We start from the raw sequence: 27855 nt of genomic DNA on the forward strand, positions 1-27855 counted from the left end.
TCTTTCTTTGTCTAGTCTTGTTGTCACTAAGAAACAGTAAACACACAAAGTGTTATAGCCTAATTCTGACCTTCCCATGATGCTATTCACATTAGGAAAATCTACCCAAGGCAACTTGGAAATTCTTTATCTTAGAACTAGAACAAAGTATTAATCAACCTTTAAAAATTAATTTTAAAAGGTTCTTTGGTTTTTTATTTTTACCATGAAGTGATGTTTTCAAGACAGAACATTCTAAGTAAATACCATGCTATCAAAAAATTAGTCTAAAAATGAAATATGTTAACAATTCATTTCTTCATAAATATCACCTTACCAAGGAAACATTCAAATCCATCCATCAAACAAAGTCCCTGAATCAGATCACAACTTGTGGAAGAACAGTGAGAAAGTATAGGGAAAGGAGAAAAAGAAATAAATGCATTTTGACAATTTGGCGTATATATAAAAAAATCACATAAACCTTTAGTTTGTAGTCCTCTCACTTACAACAACATTTAATTTCTCAAAAATAATGGCTGGCTACTTGAAGAAACAAATCTTGTGGAAGTGATGGAATAACTTTCCTTCTGTACAGGATTTTCCAGGAGAACTACGTTTCCAAAAGGTCAATGTATATAATTAACACTTTCCCTCTCAAAGGTGCTGTCCTACGTAGATTTTGGAAGGTTATCTTTGCCCACACCAAAAGCAGAAAAAGAATAAACACATATTCATTCTGTCTAAATATAGAAGTCAAAGCATTGAGCACAGTGGCTGATGAACAGGTCAGCGTTTCCACAGGGACTCCGTGATGGGCTCTAGCTAAGCAGATACTCCAGAGGAACTGAGGTATGGACATCTTCCCATTTTAACCTGGTATATCACAACCATCAGGGACTGAACACCTACACAAAGTCCTCTTTCAGAGGTGTTGCAATTCAAGTCCCAGATCTATAAGAGATTTGCCTGGAATTAAATTTCTAAGGGGTTTCAGTGTTAGGACCAAACCTAACACCCCCCACCCCCAACCCCCACCCCTGGTCTTTCTGCTTTGCTGCTGAAACAATCACAAGTGAATTTGCAAGGGGAATTCTAATGCAGGGCAGATTTAAAAAGTAGGTTTTGACAAGCATTTGCAGGTGAGAGCAATTTGCCAAGAGATTTCTTATTTTGTGAGCGCAAAAATATTATTGGTTTCATAATAGGAGTTGATAACCTGCTCTAGATTAAAAAATGAATGGGGGCAGGTTTCAGAGTCCTTGTAACTGGGTTTCTCTCTTCTAAATAATAATATGGCAAGTCAAACTAATTAAGAATTTATGGAATGAGACATACTACCATTGCACCATGACGCCTTCGGTTAAGAATGGACAGGTGTGATGTCCTTGTCTTAACAAAGTAAGGGATACAGGGGGCTGTCCTCAGGCTAATACTCTGAAAGGCAAGGAGGATACCTGAAAAAGTCACCAAGGCAAGGTTTGGAACAGCTTGAGGCCGTGCCTCTTTACCGACAAGTATTAAGTAATTTCATATTTTTGTACCTACTGTGGCTATTCTGGTGTAGCCTGACTATCCTGCTTTAGGGCTTTGGTGTAGGCAAGCTAGGATTATATCACCATATGAACGCAGGTCACATCGTATTTCTAGGCAAAGAAAACCTTATAAAGTATTCCAAGGGTGTAATGAATTACCTGTTGTTGGAGGTGAACCATTATTTGATTTAGTTCTCTTTTTTAAAGGAGTAATATTTTTAACATTGTAATTGGGTATCAAGCTGGTTCACAATTAATGCGCCCATTTCCGCCACAGGTCTTGTTCTCTTCCTAATCACATAATTCTCAATCCGAAGTTTTCCTCTGACAATTAGAAGGGGAACATAAAGACCTCAAAATCAGAGGCCAAAACTATATGACTAGTTGGAGTGGCTTCTCTTCTGTAGAAAACAGGAAAGCAGCTCACTTTATGCTCCTCACATGAATAGCATAATTAAGTTACGCTTCATTGCCTGTTTACAAGGTCACATGATCCTTGGTGACAACCCCTGGCTTCTCAGCAGGCATAGACATGCCATCTTCAAGAAGAGTCAATGCATTGTGAACATGCCATGTCACATATGAGAATTTCTCTAGCAGACATTCTCTATACGATATTCCACACTCTAAGGACAAAGACAAATGAAACTGAAGCTCATATTAGAGTCGATGGCTATTACGTAGATAACACAGGGAAATAGAGACGAACCCCTCTGAGGGTTGAAGGTTCTTGCAGAGATAATATCCTTCCAGGTCACATTTCCGATCAATGTTAGAAGGTTGAATGTATTAGCATATAAGATGCTCAAGTTTATAAAGTCAAACATAATTTTATGCTTCTTGGTTATGGATAAAATGTAGCATTTGCATTGCAACCATAGCCTTCATTGTATTTAAGTATGTGTGTGCATGCATATGTACATATATGTATGCATACATATTTAACCTCTCCTCTTAGTTGTACAGGCCTGACATCGATAAAGTCAGAGCCCTCAAGGAGAAGTGCGGTTAATAAATGAGTCACGCAAGGGCTTTAATTTCTAGAGGTATCGGAACATTTAATGTTAGCCCTATTTGGAGTTGGGCAGTGCTAGATTTGATGTGTATCTGGTCATTTCATGAGGAACTCCTTCCTTCGATGCAGGTTGAATTTTCCTGAAAAACCTTGGCTAGGCAGAGATGAAGAAAGGCATTGTGCTGCTGTCCACTCTGACAAGCAGTTGTGAGCACCGATCTCATTTGATGATCTGTCTGTGTGGAAGGGTACACGTTGAGAAGGTGGCAATTAAGGCAAAGAAACAGAGAAATAATTCATTCTAGGAGTCACCTGGTTAGAATAGGCAAGACTGAAGATATATCTGTGTGATTCTTAGGTGTGCTGCTGAACTAGAAATGAGTTCTTTTTGGAGGGTGAAGGGGTTAGGACTTGGAGGGAAATGGACATTGTTTTTGGCTTCACACCAGGCTAAATCCTCATGAACATTCCATAAAGCAGAGGTCAACAGAGGAAATGTGAAAATACTTTAACATTTGCATGTAAGCAGTTTAGTTCAAACACCTGTCATAGAGTCGAGCTCGTGTCAAATGTCTATTGTTTAGTAATTTCCCCAGAACAAAATTAGATAAGAGTAGATCAGGAGAAGAGTGATCCAAAGGTGAGATTAGCTTGGGCACGCTCTGAAAGGTGCTGGACCTCGCTGCCTAGAGGCCCTCATAATTAATTCTCCCTTTCAATGTACAGCTGGCTTTCACCTGCCACTCGCTGCAGCTAAGGACATTTCAATAATAATTCTCCACTGTTAAATTTGGCTTGGTACCTTTGTTTTCTTTGTTTGCATGAGAAATTACTGCAGGGGTGGTAAATCCTTGCAAAAGGGCTTCAGTACACTCATTGCGTGAAAGAGCAAACGACCAAAATCATTTTTAAAAATGCCCAGTTTGCTGCACAGCAGTGAACAGGTGCAGCACACAAGGACCAATTTTTGACTAGAAGGGAAAAAATTACACTCTTCAAGGCCTTCTGTTTGGTGGCAGTCGTGATCATTACTGAAAGTAATACTTATTTAAAAGTAGTGAATGGCCATTTCCAAACAGACTGGCATGGCGTCAAAAGGAGGCAGCATCCTGCTCACACATACCCAGGCTCCCCTGAGTCTCATTATGCTCTGTCGGGTTAGCTCACTTCCCTCTTTATTCTTTCCTTTTTATTTCTCAAACTTCTTTTTCTTCTCTGCCGAGTATTATCTTCGAAAATCAAATTAGCGGCTAATAGTAAATGTGCACAGTCACTTTAGGAAAGCAAAACACACAGACTCAAGAGATTGCATAAAAATAGCATTTCTCATGCTAAAGACAGAGTCCAGATGGAAGCATGAGGGGACTGCAGGTGGGTCTCAGTGCCTGAAGCTCTTATCCAGGTAACGGGTTTATAGAGTCACCAGTGGATACTACAACTATAAAAAATTCTTCTTCTGTCTCTAAGATTTCCAGTCAAGAATAGGAATGATCATAACAATAATAAGAATGGAAATACCTATTGGACCTTGTTTATATTTATTATAATGCCCCACAAATGACAAGAGGATACATTTTGGACACTGAACCAAAATATTGTGGTAAGTATTGTGACTATTATCTAATAAATAATTAATAACATAAGGGCAGATCAGCATGCTTCACCCCCCCCCACCTCCAGTCCTCCAGCCTGCCTGTCTCCCTGGAGATCTGGCCTAACCAGGAACACAGGAGGACTGCTCTAACCAGGGACACAGGAGGCCTACTGTAACCAGAGAGAGCACTGCCTGCCTTGCAGGAGGCCTTCTCTAACGCAGGTCACACAGCTTTGCCTGCCTCCAAGGAGACACACTCAGCTTCTATTTCTTTAAGTGGAAGGAGAAGGGAGTGGAGCCAAAGGAGGTACAAAAATGATGTTACCCAGGCCAAGGCTCTAAGGAACAGAGAAGAGTTATCATCGTGTTGTTGACTAAGCCAGATTAATCTAATCAGAAGAGTGAAGAACCACAAACCTTTGGCATTTATGATCCTGGAGATATAGACACTCTTATTACATAGGTAAGAGCATCCTGTCTCTAAGCCTTTAGAAGTCTTGTCTAAAATCACATTAAGGGCTGGAAAATAACCAAGATGTAAACATCAATTCAATCACGTCTACAGTCCCTGTTTCTTCAGCCACAAATATAATGTGTATGACTTTATTAATGTCAAATTGTGTATGACTTTATCAGGATAAACTATGCTTCTTAGTAACTGCAAACCAACTGTCCCCAGAAGCAGTATGTTTTCTGGGACAGGAGAAAGAAACTAAAACTTGTATTGTGAGTGCAGAGTGTAGAGAAAAACCATAGGAAAGCTTAGGATCTTCTGTGTAATACACTTGTAGGTGAATGGAGGTGTCTGGGATGATCTACTGTCTAAACTGGTTCCCTGAAGGATGAGGAGGGATTGCATAGGGAAGACAGAGGAGGAGAAAAGCTGTGCCACTCTGAGGAAACAGCAGAGAAGTAAGGTCAGGAGTGAAAAGGGCTGGAAGGTTGGGGGTAGCACTAGGGATTTTAATGTGCCTGGGACACTGAGTGCTGGGTAGGTTGGAGTGACAGATGAGGCAGAGAGCTGAATAGGGTTCAGCTGTAGGGCTTTCAGCTGTGTTGGGGCATTTAGGATTCATCCCAAGCTGCTGGGGAAATGAAGGAATTTAAAACAAGGGAATACAATCAATTGGGCATGCATTTTAGAAAGAACTTCATGGTGACTTAGGGGGAAGATGGGGAAGAGGCAGTTAGTACAAAAGGAATGAAAACAGGCTGTCAGAGTATTACAAAAGACAGAGTGCCATCAGATGGAGGGTGGGGCATGGAAATGGGGCAGAGGTGCTGAGTTTGAATAACCAGCCACTACAATTATCCTAATTGATGATAAAGAGACACAAATGAGCAGGTCAATAGGAAGTAGGAAAATAAAAAAAAAAATTATGAAATCCAATCCTCTGGCTGGAGAACCTTCCTGGAAGGTAACTGAGCATCGTTCTCAGATTAACAGTTGTGACAACAGAACCTTAAGGGAGTCCTGTATTTGCTCATCATGGATGAGATCAGCCTGAATTCTTCAGGAGACTGTTGTAGAAGACTGCTATGGACTCCCAACTCTGTTCAACCAGAGTCATAACATCTGTGAGATTCTCCATTGAAAAGCACGTGCCGCCCAGGCGTTTTTAGTCTCAAGGTGCTCTTGGACTCTCTCCATGTTCCCTGCTAGACTCTGAGGTAAGAGATGGGAGAAAGGAGCCTAGCCAGCATTAGTGGTGTGCTCATCTATTTTCTGAGGGAAGCTGGTCATTTCAAAGGAGAAAGGACTAGAGTTGCTGAGTAAGTGATATCTAAACTTGGAGGAAAAGTTTCCTATCTCTACATGGAGGTTTTCCAGTTCTGAATTGGAGGGGTGAAATGTCAAATATGCTTTTGGGGTATGGGGTGATCGATCTCAACCCAGGGCACGATTTAGGTACTCACCCCTTCTCCACCATTTTCAACGGTGTTGGCAAGCATTTCTTGCAGGGCTCTGACAGACAAGGACTGTTCCAGCACGAAATTGCAGACACAGAGATCTGGAGGAATGTACTGTGGAAATAAAACCAGAGTGAGGATGCCAGCTCATACCAGTCAGGGATCAGATACACAGTGGCATCACAAAGACAGTGGCACCTACAAACTAGATCATGACAGCTGAATGGAGGAATAGAAATGGGACAAGGTAGTGTTCCTGGATTCAAGTTAGATGGGGTTTCATCTGGACTTTAAAGGATGAGAAGAAGCAAAGTGTCAAAGGAACAGTGGCTAAAATATCAGGATCAGCTTGAGTGAAGCCTGGTATTACCTAAATGAAGGTAATTACACACACACACACACACACACACACACACACACACACACACGCACACACACGCACACGCACACGCACGCACACACACGCACACGCACACGCACCTGCTGAAGAAGGGGCAGAAGGAAAGGAAAGGCTCATCTATACTCAAGGCTAAGTGAGGTCAAAGGAAGAAATCCATTGATAGCCATAAGAATTCACAGGAGAGAAGCAGAGCGTGTGGCTTTAGACTACAATGACTACGTAGGAAATCTGTTTATTTGTAAAGAAAACCTGGATTTTGTCATAAACAAAGCGGCGGCAGCAAGGGGATTAAAAGCTACGTGGCCATAGCTCCGAACAAGGAAAAGTCTACACAAGAACTTGTGACCCCTATTGTAATCATTCTAATATGCGAGAGTCACTCAACAGTGATCAGCTAACATCATGGCATTAGCATTTGTTCTGGTATATTTCTCAGCAAATGGCTGAGACACCTGCCCTGAACACTGCTGGTAGTAGCTAACACTTATCAAATGAGCATCTTCTCCACGTCAGGCACTCTTGTAAATGTTCTGCATACATTAATTAGCACACCTAGCCTGGACAAGCACCCAGTAAGACAGGCACTCCTGAGGCACCCTGTCATTCAGGCCGTCTGTGTACGTTTTGGATTTGGCTGAGTCTGATTCACTCAGAGGCAGACTGTGTCTAGAGTTTATGCATTTAACCATATATTTCCCCCATAATAATGAAGATAGTAATGATTTCCTACAATTAGAACATCTTAGATGGGCAAATATTTATGTCTTACATTTCTGCAAATACAGTGTTTAATGTTGAGAAAGATAAAGCAAACAAACAAAACAAAGCCGCTGTCCTCAGGACCTTAGAGTCCGGTTTCATAGTCCACTCTCTTCCTTGGATATACAACTTGTGACTTTCCTGAGTGCCATTTTTCCTCTGCCAATACATCGGCACCATGAAAATAGTAGCAATGAGAAACATGGGACTGCAAGGTAGAAAGGAGGTGGGCGTGAGTGGTAGTTTGGGCGGAAGGGAGTCTCAGGGACAGTCTATGTCTTAGTTTCTTGTTGAGCTCGTCTATTGTGTTCGGCCTTCAACATGAAATCTGTTTAAAGAAGAATATAAAGATAACAGAATGTCTTAACTGACAGAGAGTAATAAACCTCGATCACACAATCGAGCAGTCTCAAAAAGGAATTAGCTGTGAAACAACCAAGAGAACCATAGCTGTACCCAGGTCTCTGTGCCTGACAGTCAGAATATCCTTTGTGGGTACGTGTCTTCAAAGTTGACGTTAGGTGGTTCTCGCCTGAGCATTTCCCTACGTGTGTACTAATGATGAGTTACATATCCTCAAATAACCTTGGCTTTTGTGCTTCTGACGGAACACTCCCCCCACCTTTGTGAACTTTTCTAGAGAAACAGAGAGAAAAGATTACCTAAAAAGGAGATCTGATTTACCATGGTTTGGGAGGGAAAAGGGGTCACCTTATCCCAAGCACGCCCTGCCTACCTCATAAATATTCATAAAACCTTTAAAACAGTACACGGTATGGAGTCGCTGGACTGTTATTCCTGCTTTGGGACAGCTCACTCCAATCTCTTTCTGGAGTGCTTTCTTTGCTAAGTAAACCACTTAAACCTTGTCTCTCAACCTCATCTCTCCTTTGAGAAGAAGAGAAAGGCAGCTCCTCCACCCGCCACCGTCTGTTCTTCAGAATAGGAAACAGCCACTGACAGCTCTTCCTAATGCTTCGAAACAGGCGAAGCTGTTTCCATGGAGTCTGATTTAAAGGTAAAGGTAGCCTTTAACTAAGAGTCAGATAACTTCCCAGACTTGTGTTCTCTGTTTAAAAAATAAAGATAATGGAATTGACTGTTCTGAGTTACTTTAATTTTCATGTGTTTGTGCATTTCTCATCTTTCTCCAACCTCAATGTCCTGAAAAATAAGAATTCACTTTCCTGAATATAAGACAGTGTCCTATAGGTTGAATTCTCTGGGAATGTTTTCAATAGAGCTTTAAGATCCCATTTTAAAAGTATTAATCTGGGAATGGACCATCCTATCCCAATAGCTACTAGATATGGTGACTTCCATTTTAAAGTACTTTTCTACTAAGGATTTGAAGGATTACCTTTGTGTGTTTGTTTCTTTTTATTAAATTATTTATTTACATTCCAAATGTTGCCTCCCTTCCTGGTCCCCCTTCCTCTTTGCTTCTGAGAGGGTGCTTCCCACTCACCCACTCATCCCCACCTCACCCCTGCCAGATTCCCCCTCTCGGGGGCTTCAAGTTTCTACAGGAGGAAGCACATCCTTTCCCACTGAGGCCAGACAAGGCAGCCTTGGCTACATATGTGCCAGGGGTCACAGACCAGCACCAGCTTTTTGGTTGGTGTCTTAGTCACTGAGAGCTCTGAGAGGACGGGGTTAGTTGACACTGCTGGTCTTCCTATGGGGTTGCAATCCCCTTTAGTTCCTTCAGCCCTTCCCATAACCCTTCCACAGGGGTCCCCACACCCAATCGAATGGTTGGCTGTAAGTATCTGCAACTGTCTCAGTCAGTTGCTGATGGAACAACTCAGAGGACAGTCACGCTAGGCTCCTCCTGTCTGCAAGCACAACATGGCATCAGCAATAGTGTCAAGGTTTTATGCGTGTGCATGGAATAGAGCACATGTTGGGTCTGTCACTGGATGACCTTTCCTTCCGTCTCTGCTCCATTTTTGCCCCTGCATTTCCTTTAGACAGGAACAATTCTGGAATCAAGATTCTTGAAGATAGGTGGGTGGTCCCATGGACTAGAGATGGTTTCTTCAGGTTCTATCTCCCCACTGTTGGATATTTCAGCTAACGTCACCTCCACTGAGTCCTGGGAGCCTCTCACATCCCGGGTCTTTGGGACTTCCTACAGGTTCCCCCACACTTCACCCCCAAATGCTGAATATTTCCACTCATCCTCCTGGCCCTCTGGGCTTCTCTCCTGTCCTCTTTTCCTCCCTCACCCCTCTCTCGCTCAGGTCTGTCCCTCCCTCTGCTGCCCAGGATAATTTTGTTTCCCCTTCTAAGTGGGTTTGAAGTATCCACGCCTGGGCCTTCCTTCTTGTTAGGTTCATACAGTCTGTGAGTTGTATCATGGGTTTTCTGAACTTTTGGGCTGATAGAAGGAATACTGTTCTATTTAAGTTCTTTCTCCAGAAGATCTGCCTAGTCAGGAAATCTACAAGCCTAGTTGTTCTGGAATTCTAGTAGAACAGGAATTTCCCTCATCATGTCTGTTTATCCAAGGAGAAAGGATATTGCCTACAAAGAGCATCACACTTTACTTTTTCTTTTTTATTCTTTCTATTTTTCTTTGTTTTCAAAGGACATTCCCACAGCAGGTGATTAACTCATTTCCATGGGGCTGAAGACAGTGAGCAGCTGGGACTCACATCTCTCAGGGTGCAAAGTAGCGCTATGATAAGTAGTGCACAACTGGATGATCAACTACTTCCCTGCAGACTTTATGCTGCAAGCATATACCACCCAACACAGTATCTCAAAATATGCCATTTAAAGAGATTTTATAGAAGTGAATCTACATGGGTTCCATGTCACCAGATTATAAAATGGAAACACAATCTTTCTTTCTCCTTGGCTTCCTTAGACCATATAATTTGGAGATTTTTCCATCCAGAAATGTCTGCAGCTAAAGTTTATATTTGAAAAGGGGCTTTTGGATGAGTCAATTAAAGAGCCTTATTATGCATGTCTTTAATAACTAATCTATTTAATCAATTTCTTTCATAGCACCAAGTATTTGAGATCCTTCCTTGCATGAGATTCCCCGACCTTTTTCCTCCGTATGATTTGTTTAGAGAGGAGATAGGAACTCTTGTCTCTGCCATCATTCATTAAGATGGAGGGCTGGCGATAACATGGACAATTGTATCTGTCCTTTCCCCTCTGGGTATTAAATTATCAAGGAAACTTACTTTCATTAATGGTATGAATAGGTACACTTAAACAGGGGATAGTTTGCATTAGGAGGATATATATCAAAGGAGAGAATCTTAAAGATCCTGATGGTTCTGTTTTTGTATCTCCAGCATTTGGCCCCTGCCTGCAACCCTTTATATTTGGAAAAGTAATTATTTATTACTCTAATAGCACACAGAATAGTGAACGTGTGGGCAATGTCAATGGAGAGAACAGAGTAACAGAACTATCTGGAGGAAAAACAAGATGCAGCCTGTGACATGAATGAGCGCAGAGTCATCTGACCCACTATGCCAGCTGCCACCCTTAATTAAACCTCAAAGTGGACTGAGTTCCCCCCTCTATACCCCTGAAGAATGAGCAAAGGCTGCTTGCTCTTCATAGCTCATTTGTCTGCAGCCAGGGGAGTCTCTCGAGTGGTCAGCTCATTGTCTCAGTGCTCGGGAGCCTGTGCCTCAGTCACTCTGTCTGCCAGACATGGGCACATATTTGATGATTCTCAGCACGGAGAAAAAGGCTCTGTTGACATCTGATCGGAAATAGTTCCTCATCACTCTCTCGGCCTTGTCCTTAGCCTACACGAGCATTTGATTTCAGTGTCCTCCAGGAAACCTTGAGGTGTCAGAGCCCTGGTAAGCCAGGAAGAAGTGTTCATTTGGCCCCACTCTGTGTAAAATTTCAGGGAGGTCCATCTAGCTTTCTTCTGTGCCCTATAAAGTTACAAAACGGCATAGATTTTCTGAGACTTGCTGCAAACCAGCTGGTGGGTGCTGGTGCCCACATCAGCAGAGCCTTCACACTTCTTTAGTATCCCACAAGAGCCACTCCACACTGTATTAGCAAGACTAGTAAAGCCTTCAAAGAAAAAGAGTAAGGAGTCAAGGACGAGGGAGAGAATCACTACCTCTCCCTCGTAAAGTAAACCATGGTCTGTTTTAACCTGTTATGGTTTTGATGTGCTGAAGTCAATCTATTCAGTAGGAGTGGGCTCTTTGAAAAATTGGTCTGATTCCACTTCAGTACCCTAGTAGGTAAAAGAGCACATGCTTGATTCTCTGTAATCCTCTAATACCATCTGGATATGTATTGCTCAAAGTAACTGCAGCTGAGCACAAATTGCATTGAGCCTCCCCAGCTGAGCCATTTCTCCAGCTCTCCTGCTCAGGGTTTAACATATTTTCTTCTCTCACTGTTATGACCTTTTTGACTTCTGTTAATTCACCCATTTCACATAGTGCCACATCTCAGTGATGTTCCTTTTACGTGACTAGATGGCCCACGAAGCAAGTTAGAATACTCTGTGCAGAGTGACAGTACTGTAGGGTGACCCAAGTTCAAATCTCTGTTGCACAGTTATTAACTAAATGACGGTAGGCAGGAGATTTAGTTTTTCTGCCCCTTAGCTGCCTTTTCTTTAAAATAGCATCTCCTCAGATAAACTTCTTAGGTTTGAAGAACTTGAAAAAATGAATTCAGGTAATGGGCATGAGTAATGAAAGAGGACACAAAGATACTTGTCCTTGTAGTTCTAACCCTGTCATACACTTTCATTTCTTTTTGGTGGTGGAGGAGTGCATAAAATTACATTTGATGGTGAAAGCGAAAACGCCAGTAAAACGCTCCACAACTCCAGCGTGGCCATCCACATAGGAGTGCTCTGAGATGTCCAGTCTTTGGGTCCAGTCAGTTTCACTGTATGAAGATATTTCATCTGCAAGTTCTTTATAATAAGCCTTTGAAATTTTCTAAAAGTTTAAAATTGGGGCTAGCATTTAGGAAATACTTAATACTAGATGATGTTCAACAAAAAATAACGAGTTGAAGTATCAATGGCTTATTTAAATATTCATTTGTTTGTACCTTTTGTTTTTAAATCACTATTTTGTATGGAAAGTAGGCAAAATTTCTGACCTTTGAGAGTGCATTGTCTCGTGGAATGTTAGCGAAACAAATGGATAATTTTCAGACTGTGAGGCAGTCACAGTAAGGAAATCTATGAGAAGAACCATGCTGAAGGTGGTAGAGGTGAGTGAAGGTAGGGGGTGATGGTGAAACAGTGGGTGAGTGAACAGTTGGTTATGTATAAGAAAGTGTTTTTGTCAGGGTAGAACTACGAAGATAAAGAACTGAGACGTGAGGTAAAAGAAGAAATAGGTGATGGTTTGAGAAGTAACTTGCATCTTTTTTTTTAAACTTATCTTTACAGTGGTGGGATAACACTAAAGAAAATTATATAGGAAATAATATAATCCATTTTAAACCTTTGAAAAACCAGGCTTGAGTTAAAGATGTGGCAGTGGAGGAGACACTGGATGTGCTTAGAAAATCTAAAGAAAGTTAGGAGAGATGGAGCATGGTGACTAATTGGATATGGGGGATAACGAAGGAGAGAGGGTGACCAGGTTCCCATTGATGGGATAGGGAACAAAGAGCAACCAGGAAGGCCAAGCCATGGTGAGACTACACTTCTTTTCTTTATAAAGTCTCAGCCTTTTACGTATTTTGCTACCACAGCAGAAAACCAAAGAATGCATCCTCTTTATACTCCGTCATCCTACTTGAGGTTGTCCAGTCAAAGGTCCAATAGAGCTGGAGTTGGTTGTCCTCTACTTTACATTGTTCAGACAAAGGGTGTCTCTTTCACAATGGGCACCATGCCTTCTGGTGCAGTGCTGGTCTCAGCCCCTAGTAACTTATCTTCCAGGGTCACTGTGCGTACCCCATCTTACTACACTGTCTTAAACAGGACAGAGAACCATGTTCTCAAAACAGCTCCATGTAGCTCTACTCAAAGACATGACTAAGACTATTGCAGAAGCTTTCTTGTATAAGAAATCATTCTTGTGTTTCCGAAAACACGCCAAGTCAATTAGACCTCATTGAGTCTGGAGAGAATTTGGATAAAATCGGTGTCTTGTGGCACAACATCGGGACATACGGAGATGGATGTATAGTTTGTATTCAGGAGCATTGGATGAGACATGAGCTCATCCACCTACAGGAGACATGAGCTCATTATGAACTTCTGGTCAATTATTGATGGTACATAATTATCTGTACTGTGTTTGCAATTCAAAAGCAGAACAAAACGTCTACATTCTACACCAACCAGATTTCACTTAAATATTTATACAGTTAAGTGCTTTGAAATCTGTTACCTCTAAAAGTTGTTGATAGTTCCTAAAGAAAAGTATATGGCAAATTAAGCTTTTTCTCAGCTTCTGAATTTCTAAAAACTACAAAACAAACCAACAATTATTTTATAACCACATTAGAAGTAGGTCAGTTGAGATATAGAGGAATTTGACAACAAGTAAGCAAAGAAATAAGTATGTCAATCCAGTCTCTATGTAACATCTATCTGGCTATACATATATCAACTGACAAGCCTGTCATCATCTGTCCATTTGACATGTATCAAGGTACCTATCTACATAGTTTGTGCCAGAGATTGAACTAAATGCCCTTTAACTATAATTTCATTTCCTTCTTATCTCAAAGCCCCTTTGGGGATGAGATTGTAGCATTTTGTTTATGAGGAAAATGAAACGCAGAAGGAACACCCATTCAGAGCCTGCCCCACATATGGCCCATACATATACAGACACCCAATTAGACAAGATGGATGAAGCAAAGAAGTGCAGGCCGACAGGAACCGGATGCAGATCTCTCCTGAGAGACACAGCCAGAATACAGCAAATACATAGGCGAATGCCAGCAGCAAACCACTGAACTGAGAACGGGACCCCCGTTGAAGGAATCAGAGAAAGAACTGGAAGAGCTTGAAGGGGCTCAATACCCCATATCAACAACAATGCCAACCAACCAGAGCTTCCAGGGACTAAGCCACTACCCAAAGACTATACATGGACTGACCCTGGGCTCCAACCTCATAGGTAGCAATGAATAGCCTAGTAAGAACACCAGTGGAAGGGGAAGCCCTGGGTCCTGCTAAGACTGAACCCCCAGTGAACTAGACTGTTGGGGGGAGGGCGGTAATGGGGGGAGGGTGGGGAGGGGAACACCTATATAGAAGGGGAGGGGGAGGGGCTAGGGGGATGTTGGCCCAGAAAGCGGGAAAGGGAATAACAATCGAAATGTAAATAAGAAATACTCAAGTTAATAAAGAAAAAAAATTAAAAAAATTCCTTTATTAAAAAAAAGAAATTCAGAAAGGCTGAAAGGCTTCCTCTCAGCTACATTGCTATTGTAAGTATATAAACTTGTGTGGTGCTATATAATAATTATAATTTGTTCTCTCTCTCTCTCTCTCTCTCTCTTTCTCTCTCTCTCTCTGTGTGTGTCAATGCCTCTGTGTCTCTCTCTGTCTGTCTCTGTCTGTCTCTCATTCTCTCTTCTCTGTGTATGTGCATGTGTGCATGTGCATGTATACAATATGCAGTGATCAAATCAGAGTGTTAAAAAGTTTCATCTCCATAAACATTTGAAATTATTATTAGCATATAATAGTTGTGCTTATAAATTGGGCACGGGGTCATATTTAAACAAGTATACCATGTGCACTGATCAATTCAGGTAAAGTTAAGGTTTTCATTTCCTCATATTACTTTGTCTTGGAGACCTAGGAGTGCCTGTCTTCCAGTTATTAATAAAATTTTATCAATTTATTATGAACTATTTTCTTTCCAACATTATTTGGATTATTTATCTCTTAAATTTCAAACCCAAATTTCCAACTCACTCTGCATCCTAGAGAAGAAAATGAACTTTGCAGAATTCTAATCTCACTGGGCCACCTGTCTCCCAAATCTCATGCTTTAAAATAAAAGTTGGAATTTCATACTGGTTATTATTATTATCATCATTATCATTACTATTATCTGAGAATATAAAAGTGCAGACTGAAAACCTCTGGCAGGTAATATTATATTTGTCTTTGTAGCATTATAAAATCGAAGACCAGTTATCTAGGTGAGCTTTCTATTTATTCAAAGAGGCAATTAAACTCTGCCAATGATGGGCCAAGTTCCGAACATAGAACACTGTAAATGCTAAGACTGTTACATCCTGATTTTAAAAATCTGAGAGAACAGAGTTTGCTTCTTTCTGTTAAGGGCTATAATCTTGAAATAAATTAAAATGTACAAAACTTAAGTTATTATATTTATTTAGTTATGGTAAAAGATAGTGTTTTTTAAATATGTATGCACACATACACATATATATATATACATATACATACATGTATGTGTATATACTACTCAAAAAACTTGAACTCTAAATTTTTACCTGGCCATTTCTGTCAAATCTAAAGGTACACACAATTTAAAATCGCAGCTTGAAGAATACCTTAGTAGAGATAATCAGGGAGAAATCAAAATGAGGTAAAGAAATCTTTCTGATGGCTGGGTAGCTCACCACTGAGATGCAATGCTGTTAGTAAAAGCTTTAGGGTCTTAGTCACTCTCCAGTGACTGAGCTGTCCTGAGATCCACAGCATCAAGTGAGCCTGGGAAATCAAAGTGACCGCGGACAGAGTACAGCCTGCAGGTGTTGCCCTGGCCCAAGTTCATGCTAACCCAAGAGAGAATATCCAGACGGAAAGGGCTGGATCATGTGCAAAAGGAAAATAACACTATTAAATGCTGGGGTGTGTTACTCATTAATAAGATAATATTAAAGATCTTGTGACAGCAAGCTTCAGTAAACATGTACTTTGAAAGGCCCCTTGCTGAAACATTTAAGAGAGATGCCACTGTCACTGGGAAGAAACCAAAAATTCAGGGAAAGTAAATCCCCACAAGAGTCTCACAGGGAAAAACCAATCTAACACGGTAACAGAGGGAAAGCCACTCACGGCTGTGTCTCTCTACCTATGCTCAGACACCTTAGCTGTGGACAGAGCCAGTGAAGTCCAGAGAGAATATTTCCAAACACAAGTGATGGTGATCTTTATGACACCAATTTCTCTTGGAAATGCCCAGGGATTTTTAAACAAAAGCCAATGTAAATATTAGTTTGCTCTGGAAATACTGCCGCAGAGACATGGTTGTTCAAGAATCTCCTGGGGAAGGAGATTCATCACACTTCACACTTCTAGGACCTTTCTCCAGGAGACACTGGAGTGAGCCATGGGACTGTGAGGTTGGTCTCTGACTCATATTCAAGAGATTCTGCAGAACAACAGAACTAAGTAAGCAAAAGCTGTCCCGAGATGCTGACTCTTGATCTAGAGCCCTTTTAAAGCCACTTCACTCATCCACGCATAAAAGCTTATTTCAAATAACTAACCGTATAGAGAAGGATCCTCTCTGACAAGGTCGCAGCTAGAAGGAACTCCGGGGTACCCTGGAAACCAGCATTCGGCCAAACATCTATTGTTTCTGGCGGTCAGGGACCGTGTTATCAAGGGCCTGTGGAAATCAATGCTGCAAATCTCATGCTCTTAAAAAATAAGAACGAGGGGAGAGAGAGCCAAGGAATGGGAGGAAAAACATGCTGGGCAGCTGGTTTATAAAACGTCTTCTGGGAAAAGCTTAAGTGACAGGTTGCATGGTTGATTTGGTTCTCTATTGAGCCAACTTTTTCCTCCTGCCTGGCAGTACATGGCTGGCATGTTAAACAACGAAGCTGCCAATAGATGGCAACTCGAAAACTTGTGGCATCAAGGAAGGCAAGCTTTAGTGATGAGCAGCGGCAATTCCCACAACTGATGTGAAGAGACCCCTGAAGCACTGACTTCTCCCACGGCTCCAACATATATGAAAGTACATAAAACAAATATAGAATATGCAGAACTGAAACTTGTACCTGTGGATAATTCAGATCCTACAACAGGTCCTATAGGTGTCTAAAGGGTACCTGGCAACCCTGACGTTCTAGCTGTCACCTGGCGTGATAAGATATTCTGAAGGTGGGTTTCTGAAGAGCATACACATCCAAAACGTAGCAGAATTTAGAACGGAAGAAAGGTGGATTTTCCAATAAGAGGCAGGTTTATGGATCAGTTAAAGGGTCTGAGCACCCATCAGAAGGAAGGTGGAGCATAGGGTAGTAGGATTGGTATAACAAAAGCTAGCAAACATGGGAATATTGATAGAGCGATGCTAAGTGAAAAGAGGAGAAACAAGGTCTAGTTTCAAGATAATGTTCATGTTTTAGTCTTAAACTTCCTTTAGTGTTAATAGGAGGCACATGGAACACCATTCCCCTTCCCATATATTCACTTAACCTGTGTCTTGGTTATGATTGCTCTTGCTGTGGTGAAACACTATGACCAGAAGTAACTTGGGAAGGGATGGCTTACATTTCCCCAATCACAGTCCACTGAAGGAAGCCAGGGCACAGACTCAAATAGGGTAGAAACATGGAGCCAGGTCTTTCTGCACCAAAGTCACCGATGAATGGTGCTTACGGATTCTATCCATGGTTGCTCAGCTTGCCTCTTACAGCGTTGAGGACCACCAACCCAAGGATGGCACTGCCCACAGTGGGCTGGACCCTCCTTAACCTTATAGGCTTCTCTTTCTCTCAGAGGCGATCTCTCAACTGAGGTTCCCTCCCCTCGGGTGACTATAGCTCATGTCAAATTGATGTGACAACAGCCATCACAGCTCTCTTCCTTTTGGGTAATAATGAAGTTGTTTCTACAGACTACGGAAACCACACTGAGGTTTTGTTCGCTACTGTCATGAAGTGGAACCCGGAAGCAGCAGGATGGGAAAATGTATATTGCTTGGCCTTCTAGGTGCATAACAGAAAGAAACTAGAGAGTAACATGAGGTTCCCAGGAGAGCTGAGAAAGCGGCACCAGAGCAGAAGGCTCGCAGAAGACAGGCACCGCCCTGTGTTCATAGCTGCATGGCTCATAAGGACTACTTGTTGCTCTGGGAGCGTCTCCATGCCTTGCCTGGCCTTGACTGCTATATTAGCTCCATGAGACTCACAGACACAGGACAGATGTGAACATAAAGCCTGAGGTAACCACACTTGAGGTAAGTGCTAGAACGACACCTTGGCTTCTAAATATTTGGAGTCTCACCTCTACCCCATCCCTAATCCCTTCTTCCGATTCTAAAACTGAACCCAAATTCCAAGGTAGACATACTCCCACCCCCACACGGTATTTTTGTTTTTAGGGAAATAAGCATATGACTACAAACTGAGTTCTGGCCTTTGAAAAGTTGGCAAGAAAAATGGGCAGATATTCAAAAAATTCACAGTGTTCTAAAGTCTTTGTAAAAATAAGTTTTGTAAATATTTTCTCCAAGATAGAACAAGTCCTGTTATCTCTCCACAGATAATTCAGTTTTATTCCCTTCAACTATCTACTAATATCTCAGAAAACCATCATTTTTACAGATTCACATTTACGAGGGGCATGCAACGTTCACCACAGATATTTAAAACACAGCCACAGTGCACAGTTAGCACTACTAGACAGTGGCCACAGGAAGTGAGGAGGGGGTGCTATGGACGGAGAGAGATGGGTGGGAGAGGAACAACTAGCACAAAGAAAGCTGAAAAAATAATTTAGAGGTCTACTTATTTATAAGTGCACTAAAATAGAATAAAAAATGAATGGACGTGTTGTACGTGGAGAAAGAATGCTCCTCCCAGAAGCCTCAGGTTACTATACAAAAACACCAGTGCTGGCTGGGAGATCCCTCCCACTGAGATGTTTGTTGGGGATTACCAGAGACTCGTCAAATGATACAAGCTATTGCATTTGACACTGGCTTTGTTCATTAACTAGAACTAAAGTTGTCAGTAGTGTTACCCCGTTGTGAGAGCTGCAAGTTACATGATCAGGTTGGCAGGATGTGCCCATTGGTACGACAATGACATGAATATTATCAGAGTAACCAATCACATTTAAACATAGGATTTAAGGCCTTCTCCACAGGAGAAAACTCCTGCCTGGTACTGTAAACCTGGCTAGGGACCCATGGCTGAGAAAGTCCTAAGGTGAACAGGAAAGGTCCTTCTACTTGTTTGCTGATGAACCAAGCATCACACTGATTTCTAAAGGTTGATGGCCTCATCAGACCAGCTTCACTTTGTGATGGGCATCAGTTGGACTTGTAAGTGATCCAAATGCAGAAAATCAGTGCCTGTGGAGTCATGTAAATGATATCTATATTCCTTCACACCTCCCCTGGCAGGGCTCAGGGGGTGTCATGAAAAAGGTGGCAGAAAGTTGGTAAGAGCCAGGATAGCTGTGAACATGTGTCTTCTGGTGTTGGCAGGGCCATTGCAGTGGTGGTTACCTGCATAGACCTGTACATCAAGCCAGCCCCAGTTTTTGCATGGATTGGGGATGGAACATGAGGTACTGCCCATAGCTGGGGAACTACTGACAGAGGATGAATACTGGGTTGGGGGAGTAATTTTTCTTAAGGATTGTGGCTTCTTGTAAGTTGTTCAGACCTGGGGATGGCATCACATCCACGTACAAACAGACAATACTAATTAGATTCAGTGGGTTTAAAAGAAATGATATGAAATTGGTAAAGGGATATGTTTGAGGGATCAGAGAGGACTTGGAACGTGATAGTGGGGGCTGGATCAGAATACACACACACACACACACACACACACACACATAAATACTTCAAGAGTGTGTATATATAATATACATTTTCATAGATGAGTATATGCATACACACATATGTAAATCCTAAACATGTAACACACAAACACATACATACATTGAAGTATTCACTTAGTAATAAGTGCTACTTGACTCGAATGGTAATGCTGTAGAGACCTATGACCTCTTTGGACTCTACTGTCTTCAGTTTCGTCACTCTTACCAGGAACATTCTAAGAATGGAGGATAAACAAACCAGAAGTGCAAGTGAACTGTGAAGTTTGACTGGGTCTATTAAGGTGTGTTAGGTGGCCACTGATAACCTGTCACCCAGGGCAAGAGCCAACAGTGGTAGACACAAGGAAAACTATAGGATACTCATCCTCTTCTTTGAATCCAACTCAGAATTTAGATGGAGAAATCATGTCGAATGCTGCTTCAGCCTCACCACCCAAGTGTGCCCTGCTGAGCCTTAACCTTCAGTTTCTTTCCCCTCTCTGTTAAGTGTCTAACTTGAAAACCCAGTTTCCTCTTAACAGTGAGGGTAGAAAAAGGGTGTCACCTGCCTGATTATGGCCTCCCCGCCTTGGATATCAAAGTACCCAACATGAAATGATTAATTTGGCAACGGCAGAAGAGAGAACAGACGTATCAACAGCAAGAGGGGACTATTCCACTTCTCAAAAAGGAAAGTCCTTGCTCACGATGACCTCAGGACAGCCTGTCAGATCTTATGAAGATAAATGTTTCAAATTAGTGAGCTGCTCTCAGTGGGACCGTCTGCATTATTTTTCGGGAACAAGGCGGAAAATGAAAGGCATGTCTCATTTCCTATTAAACTTGTACATTTTGGGAACAGAAATTTGTTTACCACAATTGCTTTTCATGGCAGGCTGTAGGCTTGAAAGTGATGCTAGTAAGTCCAGGTCAGTGGTTTGCTTCATTTTTTAACTGGATCAGCACACCTAAGCTAGCTTGCTACTTTGTCATCGACAGTAGAAGAACGAATGGGAGATAGGTACATGGAAGTCAATGACTGAAAATGTAGCCTCACCTCAATTTCTCAGAGTATGGTCTGAGGACTACCTACACCTTATGTTCAAACTACAATGAAATCAGATTTCCAGTCCTAAGCCTGGGGCTGGTATGGGAATGCAGACCCAAGTTTGAGTAACAGCAACTTCTGACCGAGAGTTTTGTTCAAGATCCACTTTCTTGCCACAGTTTAGCGTCTTTAAACACAAATTATCCTTTCAAATTGGCTTTCATTTGTTCTGTTGGTGAATGTCTGTGTGTGAGTGTATGTGTGTGTGCTCACACATGTGAGTATACATATAAAGGCCATAAATCGATGTTTGGGTGTCTTAATAACTCTTCAATTTATTTCTAAAGCTAGCTGTAAATGAGCCCAGAGCTCGCTGATTACATTAGGCTCTGGGAATCCTTCTGTCTCCATCTCCTCAGCCCTGTGATTAAAGGCAAACAGCCACTTAGCTGTTTCATGTGTGTTCTTGTGATCTGAATTCAGGTCCTCATGCTTATGCGGTAAGTGCTTTACTGCCCAAGCAGCCCTGAGACAAGATGTTCTAAACTCCTACCTAAGGGACTGTAAGGTCTCGGTGTCCATTCCTCAGTTTGAAAAGTGGCCAGAGAAGGTAGTGAAAATTTTCTCATGAACTCAAAAAAAAATTTTTTTAAAAGACTTAATCTTTTTGGACACACACACACACACACACACACACACACACACACACACACACACACTCGCGCGCGCGCGCGCACTAAGGTTTTATGGTGGTAGTAAGCTTTCCTGCATGCATTTTAGGTACTATACGCATCTTAAAGTAAAAGAGATGAGGGTATTTGAACAGAGGTGCCATGGATTATTACTGCAATAACTCAAACATCAAGCCTGAAGGTGATGCTCCAGGGCCTGAGAGGGTGGGGCAGTAATTACTTATTCCACCCACTGTACTCAGGCAAAAGTAGAGCTAATCCACCTCCAAAGAGATAAAATATCATCCTCTTTTGAAGAGAAATGCCTTGGGATATATATATAGTCAAATGTCAAAGAAGGTCTCAAGGCAAAAATCCTGATGAAAGTCTTCTGTTAAGAAAGGAACCATTAGGTCAAGGGTTTGTAAATTTTGCTAACCATGCTTTTTACCTGGAAAAAATGGCTGAGAGTTGCTTGCAATAGCTCTGCGTACCTTCTGTGTCTTGCTCTTTAGGCTTTGGACAAAGCTTAGTGGAGTTTATGTGAAATGGGAAAGGTGATGTAAAATATCTTCATGAGGAAAGCAGCAAACCCTGGGAGGTCCAAGCTAGGAATTCTCTATGGCTGCCCCAGATCCAATTCAGATGAGAAAAGATCCATGATTTTCCCAGAGTGCAATTGAATTCTTTCAAACAACCTGTTTTCCAAATGCTGGGAAGTTGAGAATAAACAAGGTATTATGTGAAAATGATTGAAAAAATGCTTCAGTTCACACAGTTTGTTTGGACCATTATTTAAGAATGAACCTTCTGCGAGTGAATGGGCACATCGCGAAAGGGGGAAATAAGGCTGATCTTAATGCTCAGAAGCCTTAACATCTGAAAGCATTTTAAAATATTTCCTTCTAGAAAAATCCTCATTGTGACATACAGTTACTCTGGTCAGAGAGGCTACTTTGCATAACATTTTACAAGTTGGAGAGAGTAAGAGTCAGGTTCTTTTTTGAATCAACATCTAGTATTTTTTCTGCAAATAGAGTGTGTTTTATAAATTTATGAGTCAGCACTTAGCTTCAAAGGTCAGGAGCATGATTTCGGTTTTATCTCCAGGTGTGGATGGAACAACGCTTTGATTTTTTTTTTTAAAGCTCTTAAACAAATGCAACACCTCATTTTTCCCTGTAAAAGAAGCAACTTGAAAAAGGACATTTTTTTTCCTAATCGCAGAAAAGAGGTCCATCTTTGTGAACTAATTAGTAAGTTCCCGTGTTGGTGGAGAAAGAAAATAATACTGCTAATTGGGACAAAAATAGCAGCGATTAGGTCTGAAAGAGCAACGAACTGAGCGCAAAGGGGCCTGGGTGTGAATAATTCCTACTCATAATTCACCTGAGGCCATTTGCCTGCTGGGAACAAGCAGGTGACGAATGAACAGCAGAGCCGTGGTGCTACTTTACACGCTGAATAAATTCTTTGTGGAGATTCCCTTCACTAAGGGACAGATTACTTTTAAATATAAAGGGGCCGGCGTTGCCTCCAGCAGGTAAGTTATCATGACAGCATTAATAACTCAGGCGAGGAGGAGGACAAGACAGATGAGAAGAGATCCCGGAGTTAAAAGGGTGCGCTCTTCTCCTTTCCTCTTTATCTATGGATCCAGCAAATGACAAGTGCATTAATATACCCAACGTGCACTGCGCTGACACCCATGCTATTACTTTTGATATCTGTTTCTCTCTCCGTTTCTTATCTGCTAGAAATAGCAGATCAGAACACTGGAAAGTGAATGTAAAAGATATAGAAAAACTAACCAGAGAAGGCAGCGTAGGTGTTCAACAGAAAACAAAAAAATGGAGTGTGGACCTGCGCTTTCAGGATCTGAAGTCGGGATCCTGTCCCAATCATTCGGGTGATGAGTCCACGGGGTGGGGGGACGACAAATAAGCCTGCTCTTTTTGTCGTGGTTCATAACAGTAATAGTCTCCAGGCTAATTTGAGCAGAATCCAACAGAGAGTTCTGGCCAGTACAGAGATGCCCTGTGCTCTCCCATCATGGAGTCAGGCCACTGACATGTGCTAATACACATGCTCAGCCATTCTGCTCATCCCTGACTTGGACAGTAAGGTTTGGGGCAGGCGTGTTGGCAGCTGAGGAAAGGGAATGTCTGTATTTAACAGAATGATGGCCGAGTTCCCATCTCCTGTGTGCCAGAACTGGGTCCAGCATTGCCCAATCTGGCACCACTAAGCTGTGACGATGGTGGCCCTAGTCTTTAGACAACTGTCACCACTGATATCCTTTGCTATTTCTTTAGTTGCCTTCGTTTAGTGTTCTCACTCCCCAGTCTCATACCCAACCTCCTGCTCCCTCTCCTCCACTCCAGGTCAGCATGCTTCCTTATCATTCCATTTGGCAAGAAGCTGGCCGATCACCTTTCATTCACACACCAGAAGCAGGAGAGAGGGAGAGAGAAAGGGGAGCAAAAGGGAGGGTGGAGAAGAGAAGAGGAGAAGAGAGGAGAAAGATAGGGGAAGGAAGGGGAGGGAAAGGAAAGGGAAGGGAAGCCTTTAAAATCTGCCTTCTGTGACATACTTATTCCAGGAAGGTTTCAGCCCCTAAAGGTTCCATAAACTCCCTACACAGAACCACTGACTGGGAATCAAATATTCAAATACAAGAGCCTATGAGGGAGAGTTCTCAGTCCATCCACCCACACCTGTTACAACTTTCTCTTGGTTTCCTACCTACCCAGTGACTGCTCTATCAACACTGCCTTTGTCCCACCTCACTTCTTTGAAGTATTTCATACCTCACTACATGACATGCACGACATCTACAAGAAGACGGACCCTGTCAGTGTGGATTCGTACTTGATTTTATCCTCTTGATCCCTTCACAATCATTAACTGTCCCATGGGGAAACCTGAATCCTGCTTAGTGTCCTTCTGTTCAATTCATTTCCACAAGTTTGTCTTCCTCCACAACAAGTCTTAACTCACAGCGACCTTCAGTTCCTGTTCCTTCTTTGTCTGAGCCCTCCCCTCTTCTGTTTCCTCTTGTATACGATGAAGCTACACTCAATTTAATCTCAGCACTAATAGCGTCATCTACCATCTCCAACTTCGCTTGACACCCTAGTCCTCTTCATAGAGTCTCTTAACTCAAGGCCTAGAAGCACACTTGTGGAAATTTCTTCTTTACAGCAGGATTTTCATATTCTCAGGGTCTCAGCTAATGGTGGAGGAATATGATGCCAGTAAAAGTAGTATACTCTGGATGAATATTCAAAATAAACTCTTCCAAGGTGGTGGGGGCAACCTACAGCTCTTTAAAGATGGAAAGGCAGCCAAGTAGTATTCATGTGGACTTACGCTTCCTCATAAAGGTATAGATCTGTTCACAGGCTGTATATATAAGAGGTGCTATGGGGCCAAAGGCTTGAGTATGATGTTATCAGAATATCTGAACAGTGAATAGAGGAATTCCAGAAAAGAGAACCACCACAGGCTACTGTCAAGGGCTTGGATATTGGTACAGGATTATACTGTAAGGTATACAAAGAAAAACAACCGTTGGAATGCCAAGTATGAGCAGAGGCTCACGCAGTTACCCGGCTCTAGGCTGTCGAAATTTGATGTTCAAGGTTTGCTCTTTAGAGGAGTTTAGAAAACACAGACTTTTTATTGAAGCCCAGAAAAAATTACATTTCCCACATAAGATGCAACTCTGAAGAGGAAAGAAAAGCTAAAACACATCAGGGCAGTATAAGAACAAATAGGAGGCCCATCCACAATTTAACTGCCTTCTAAAACAAGATACAACCTCCCAGGGGAAGATAAAGGAAGTACAAAAGTACCATGTCCAGAATATAGCAATTAAAAAAAAGAAAGAAAGAAAGAAACGACACTAAAAGAAACAAAAGCATCAGGAAGTCGGAGACTGGAATAGTAAAAAGTGAGGCTATCCTGTGCTACACAGTAGATGTTGAGGCCAGCCTGTGCTACACAGGGAAACCCTGGTTTTTAAAAAAGAAAAACATAATGAAAGATGAGAACAATCAAGCAACGACCAGAAACAGTTATTAAAACTCTAATACTCAAGGGCTTTTAAATAATTATTATAAACGCAAACTTGTAGGGAATAAAATGGAATGGTCAGTGAACAGAGAACCTCGGGAGCGCATGCAGAATTTTAAAGTAACATTTACAAACAAGGGGTCAAGGGATCAGCAGGCAAGAGCATCGTGTCTCTTCCAGATGACATGAGTTTGATTCCTATAGTGACTCACAACCATCGGTAACTCCAGTTCCAGGGATCGGATGCCTTCTTCTGTCCTCCACCAGCACATCACACATGTGACACGCCAATATACATGCAGGAAAAACGCCCACACACAAACATAAATCCCAAAAGCTTCAATTCAAAACTAAAATTATCTAAAATAAAATTTTCTTAAAGGGGGCTAACATTTATAGTAAGACAACCGAGAAACACAAGACAAAACATAAAATAAGTCAATAGGAAGTAAACTAAAAGAAAAGTTAAATAAATAGGAAGCAAAACTAAAAGATGAGTTAAAACAGATAAAGAATTAAGAGTTAGACGATAATTGTGGAGCAATATAGAACTCACTGGTAAGTCACTCGTTTTAGAAAGAGAGAGTAAGCTGAAATCTTCCATCATAATGCCCCCACCCCCATTACAAAGTTGACAAAATAAAGTAACCGAGAGAGTTTGACACTCAAAAAAACTCAAGCAGGATAAACTAGTGAAACCATTCCTCAAGCACATCTTTCAAATTGCAAAAGCTCAAAGATAAAGAAAGACAGTGAAACCTTGTGTAGAACAAGCCTTATTAAGAAGAATGGTATTAAAAGTGAAGACTTCTCATCAACTTCTCATCAGGAAGAGCAGAATACAGATGACCGTGGACAAACATCTTTAAAGCGCTGAAAGGAAATAAAGTGAAGCCAGGGCTTTCTATCCCAAGAAAATAGCCCTTAACAGTAAGGACGAAATGAAGAGCTTTCAGTGGAACACAATGTGGGAGGCTTTGTTCCCAGCACAGCTGCAGCAGAAGAAATACAGAAGGATTCCTTCAAACTGAAGGGAAATGTTGCCAAATAGAAATCTGCACCTAGAGAAAAATATGAAAAGCACCAAAAATGTAATTATGGTGATATAAAGCCTCTTCTCCTCTTTTATTCTTCCTTTAAAAGACAACTGACTACACTAAGAACGTAGGGTATGACATCTTATATCGTGTGAAAATAACGTACCTAGCAACAGCACAAAGGACTTTAAAAGGCAGTGCAGGATCGAGAGAAGGGAGACTGTGACTCATTAAGGATTTGTATTCTTGTTCTTAAACAACTCGAGATTTGCACATAAAGTTGTATATGTATTAAGTGCATGGTATTGCACATCTGTAATCCTAACACTCAGGCACAGGAGAGGCTGAAACTGTGATATTTCAATAAATATAAAGAGACTGAGTATTCTAATAAACAGTAGAGGTCTTAAACGGAGAGCAGGACTGTTTGTTTTTTCATAAATAATACATTTTAAGTGCAGTCACAAAGACAAAAGCATGTTGGAAACAAAGCAATGGAAAATGAACAATGCTAATAGGTAGAGTAAAAAATGCTTCTAACTATTTGATATCAATCAAAGTACTGCAAGACCAAGGATAAATAGAATTATTTGGTAAGAAATGCCCAAGTGTATTTGTGCCTAATAATAGAACTTTAAAGGCTGTGAAATGAGGCAGACTGAAGGGAGAAATCAGTAAGTGAGGTTTCCACAGTGCTTTGCAGCAATTTGCAGAACAAGAAGCTCAAAGATCAAAATTCAGTATTAATATGCCATTATTTGGACACTAGGGTGAACCACCTTGGTATTCATAAAACACTCTTTCCAACAGCTTCAGAATGCAGTTGTGTAAGCACACATGGGATGTTTATCAATACAGACCATACACAGGGCTAGAAAATGAGTCCAAATAAAAGTAAAGACTAAACAGTTTTCTGACTACATTGGGATTAGAAAACAGTATCGATTAAAACCCATTTCCCAGGCATCTTAAAAATGTCTACTCATTGCCTAACCCTTCTGTGGTGGTTTGAAATAAAATGGCCTCCAAAGGTTATATATTTGTATGTTTGGTCTCTAGTTGGTAGAATTGG

The 27855-nt window shown here is 41.5% G+C and overlaps 1 protein-coding gene across 4 annotated transcripts in view; it reads right to left on the reverse strand.

The window, feature by feature from the left end:
* The window catches only part of Ryr3 (ryanodine receptor 3), a 528612-nt gene that overhangs the window by 325492 nt on the left and 175265 nt on the right, over positions 1-27855 (reverse strand). For all 4 annotated transcript variants that reach the window (XR_004388016.1, XM_032903887.1, XM_032903885.1 and 1 more), the window contains exon 3: positions 6041-6148. Coding sequence is in view for 3 of the 4 variants with exons in the window: in XM_032903887.1 (XP_032759778.1) it covers positions 6041-6148 (108 nt within the window). In the remaining variant the exon portion in view is untranslated. The remainder of the gene's footprint in view (positions 1-6040; positions 6149-27855) is intronic.

This window comes from Rattus rattus, chromosome 5, assembly GCF_011064425.1.
Source record: "Rattus rattus isolate New Zealand chromosome 5, Rrattus_CSIRO_v1, whole genome shotgun sequence".
Lineage (NCBI taxonomy): Eukaryota > Metazoa > Chordata > Mammalia > Rodentia > Muridae > Rattus > Rattus rattus.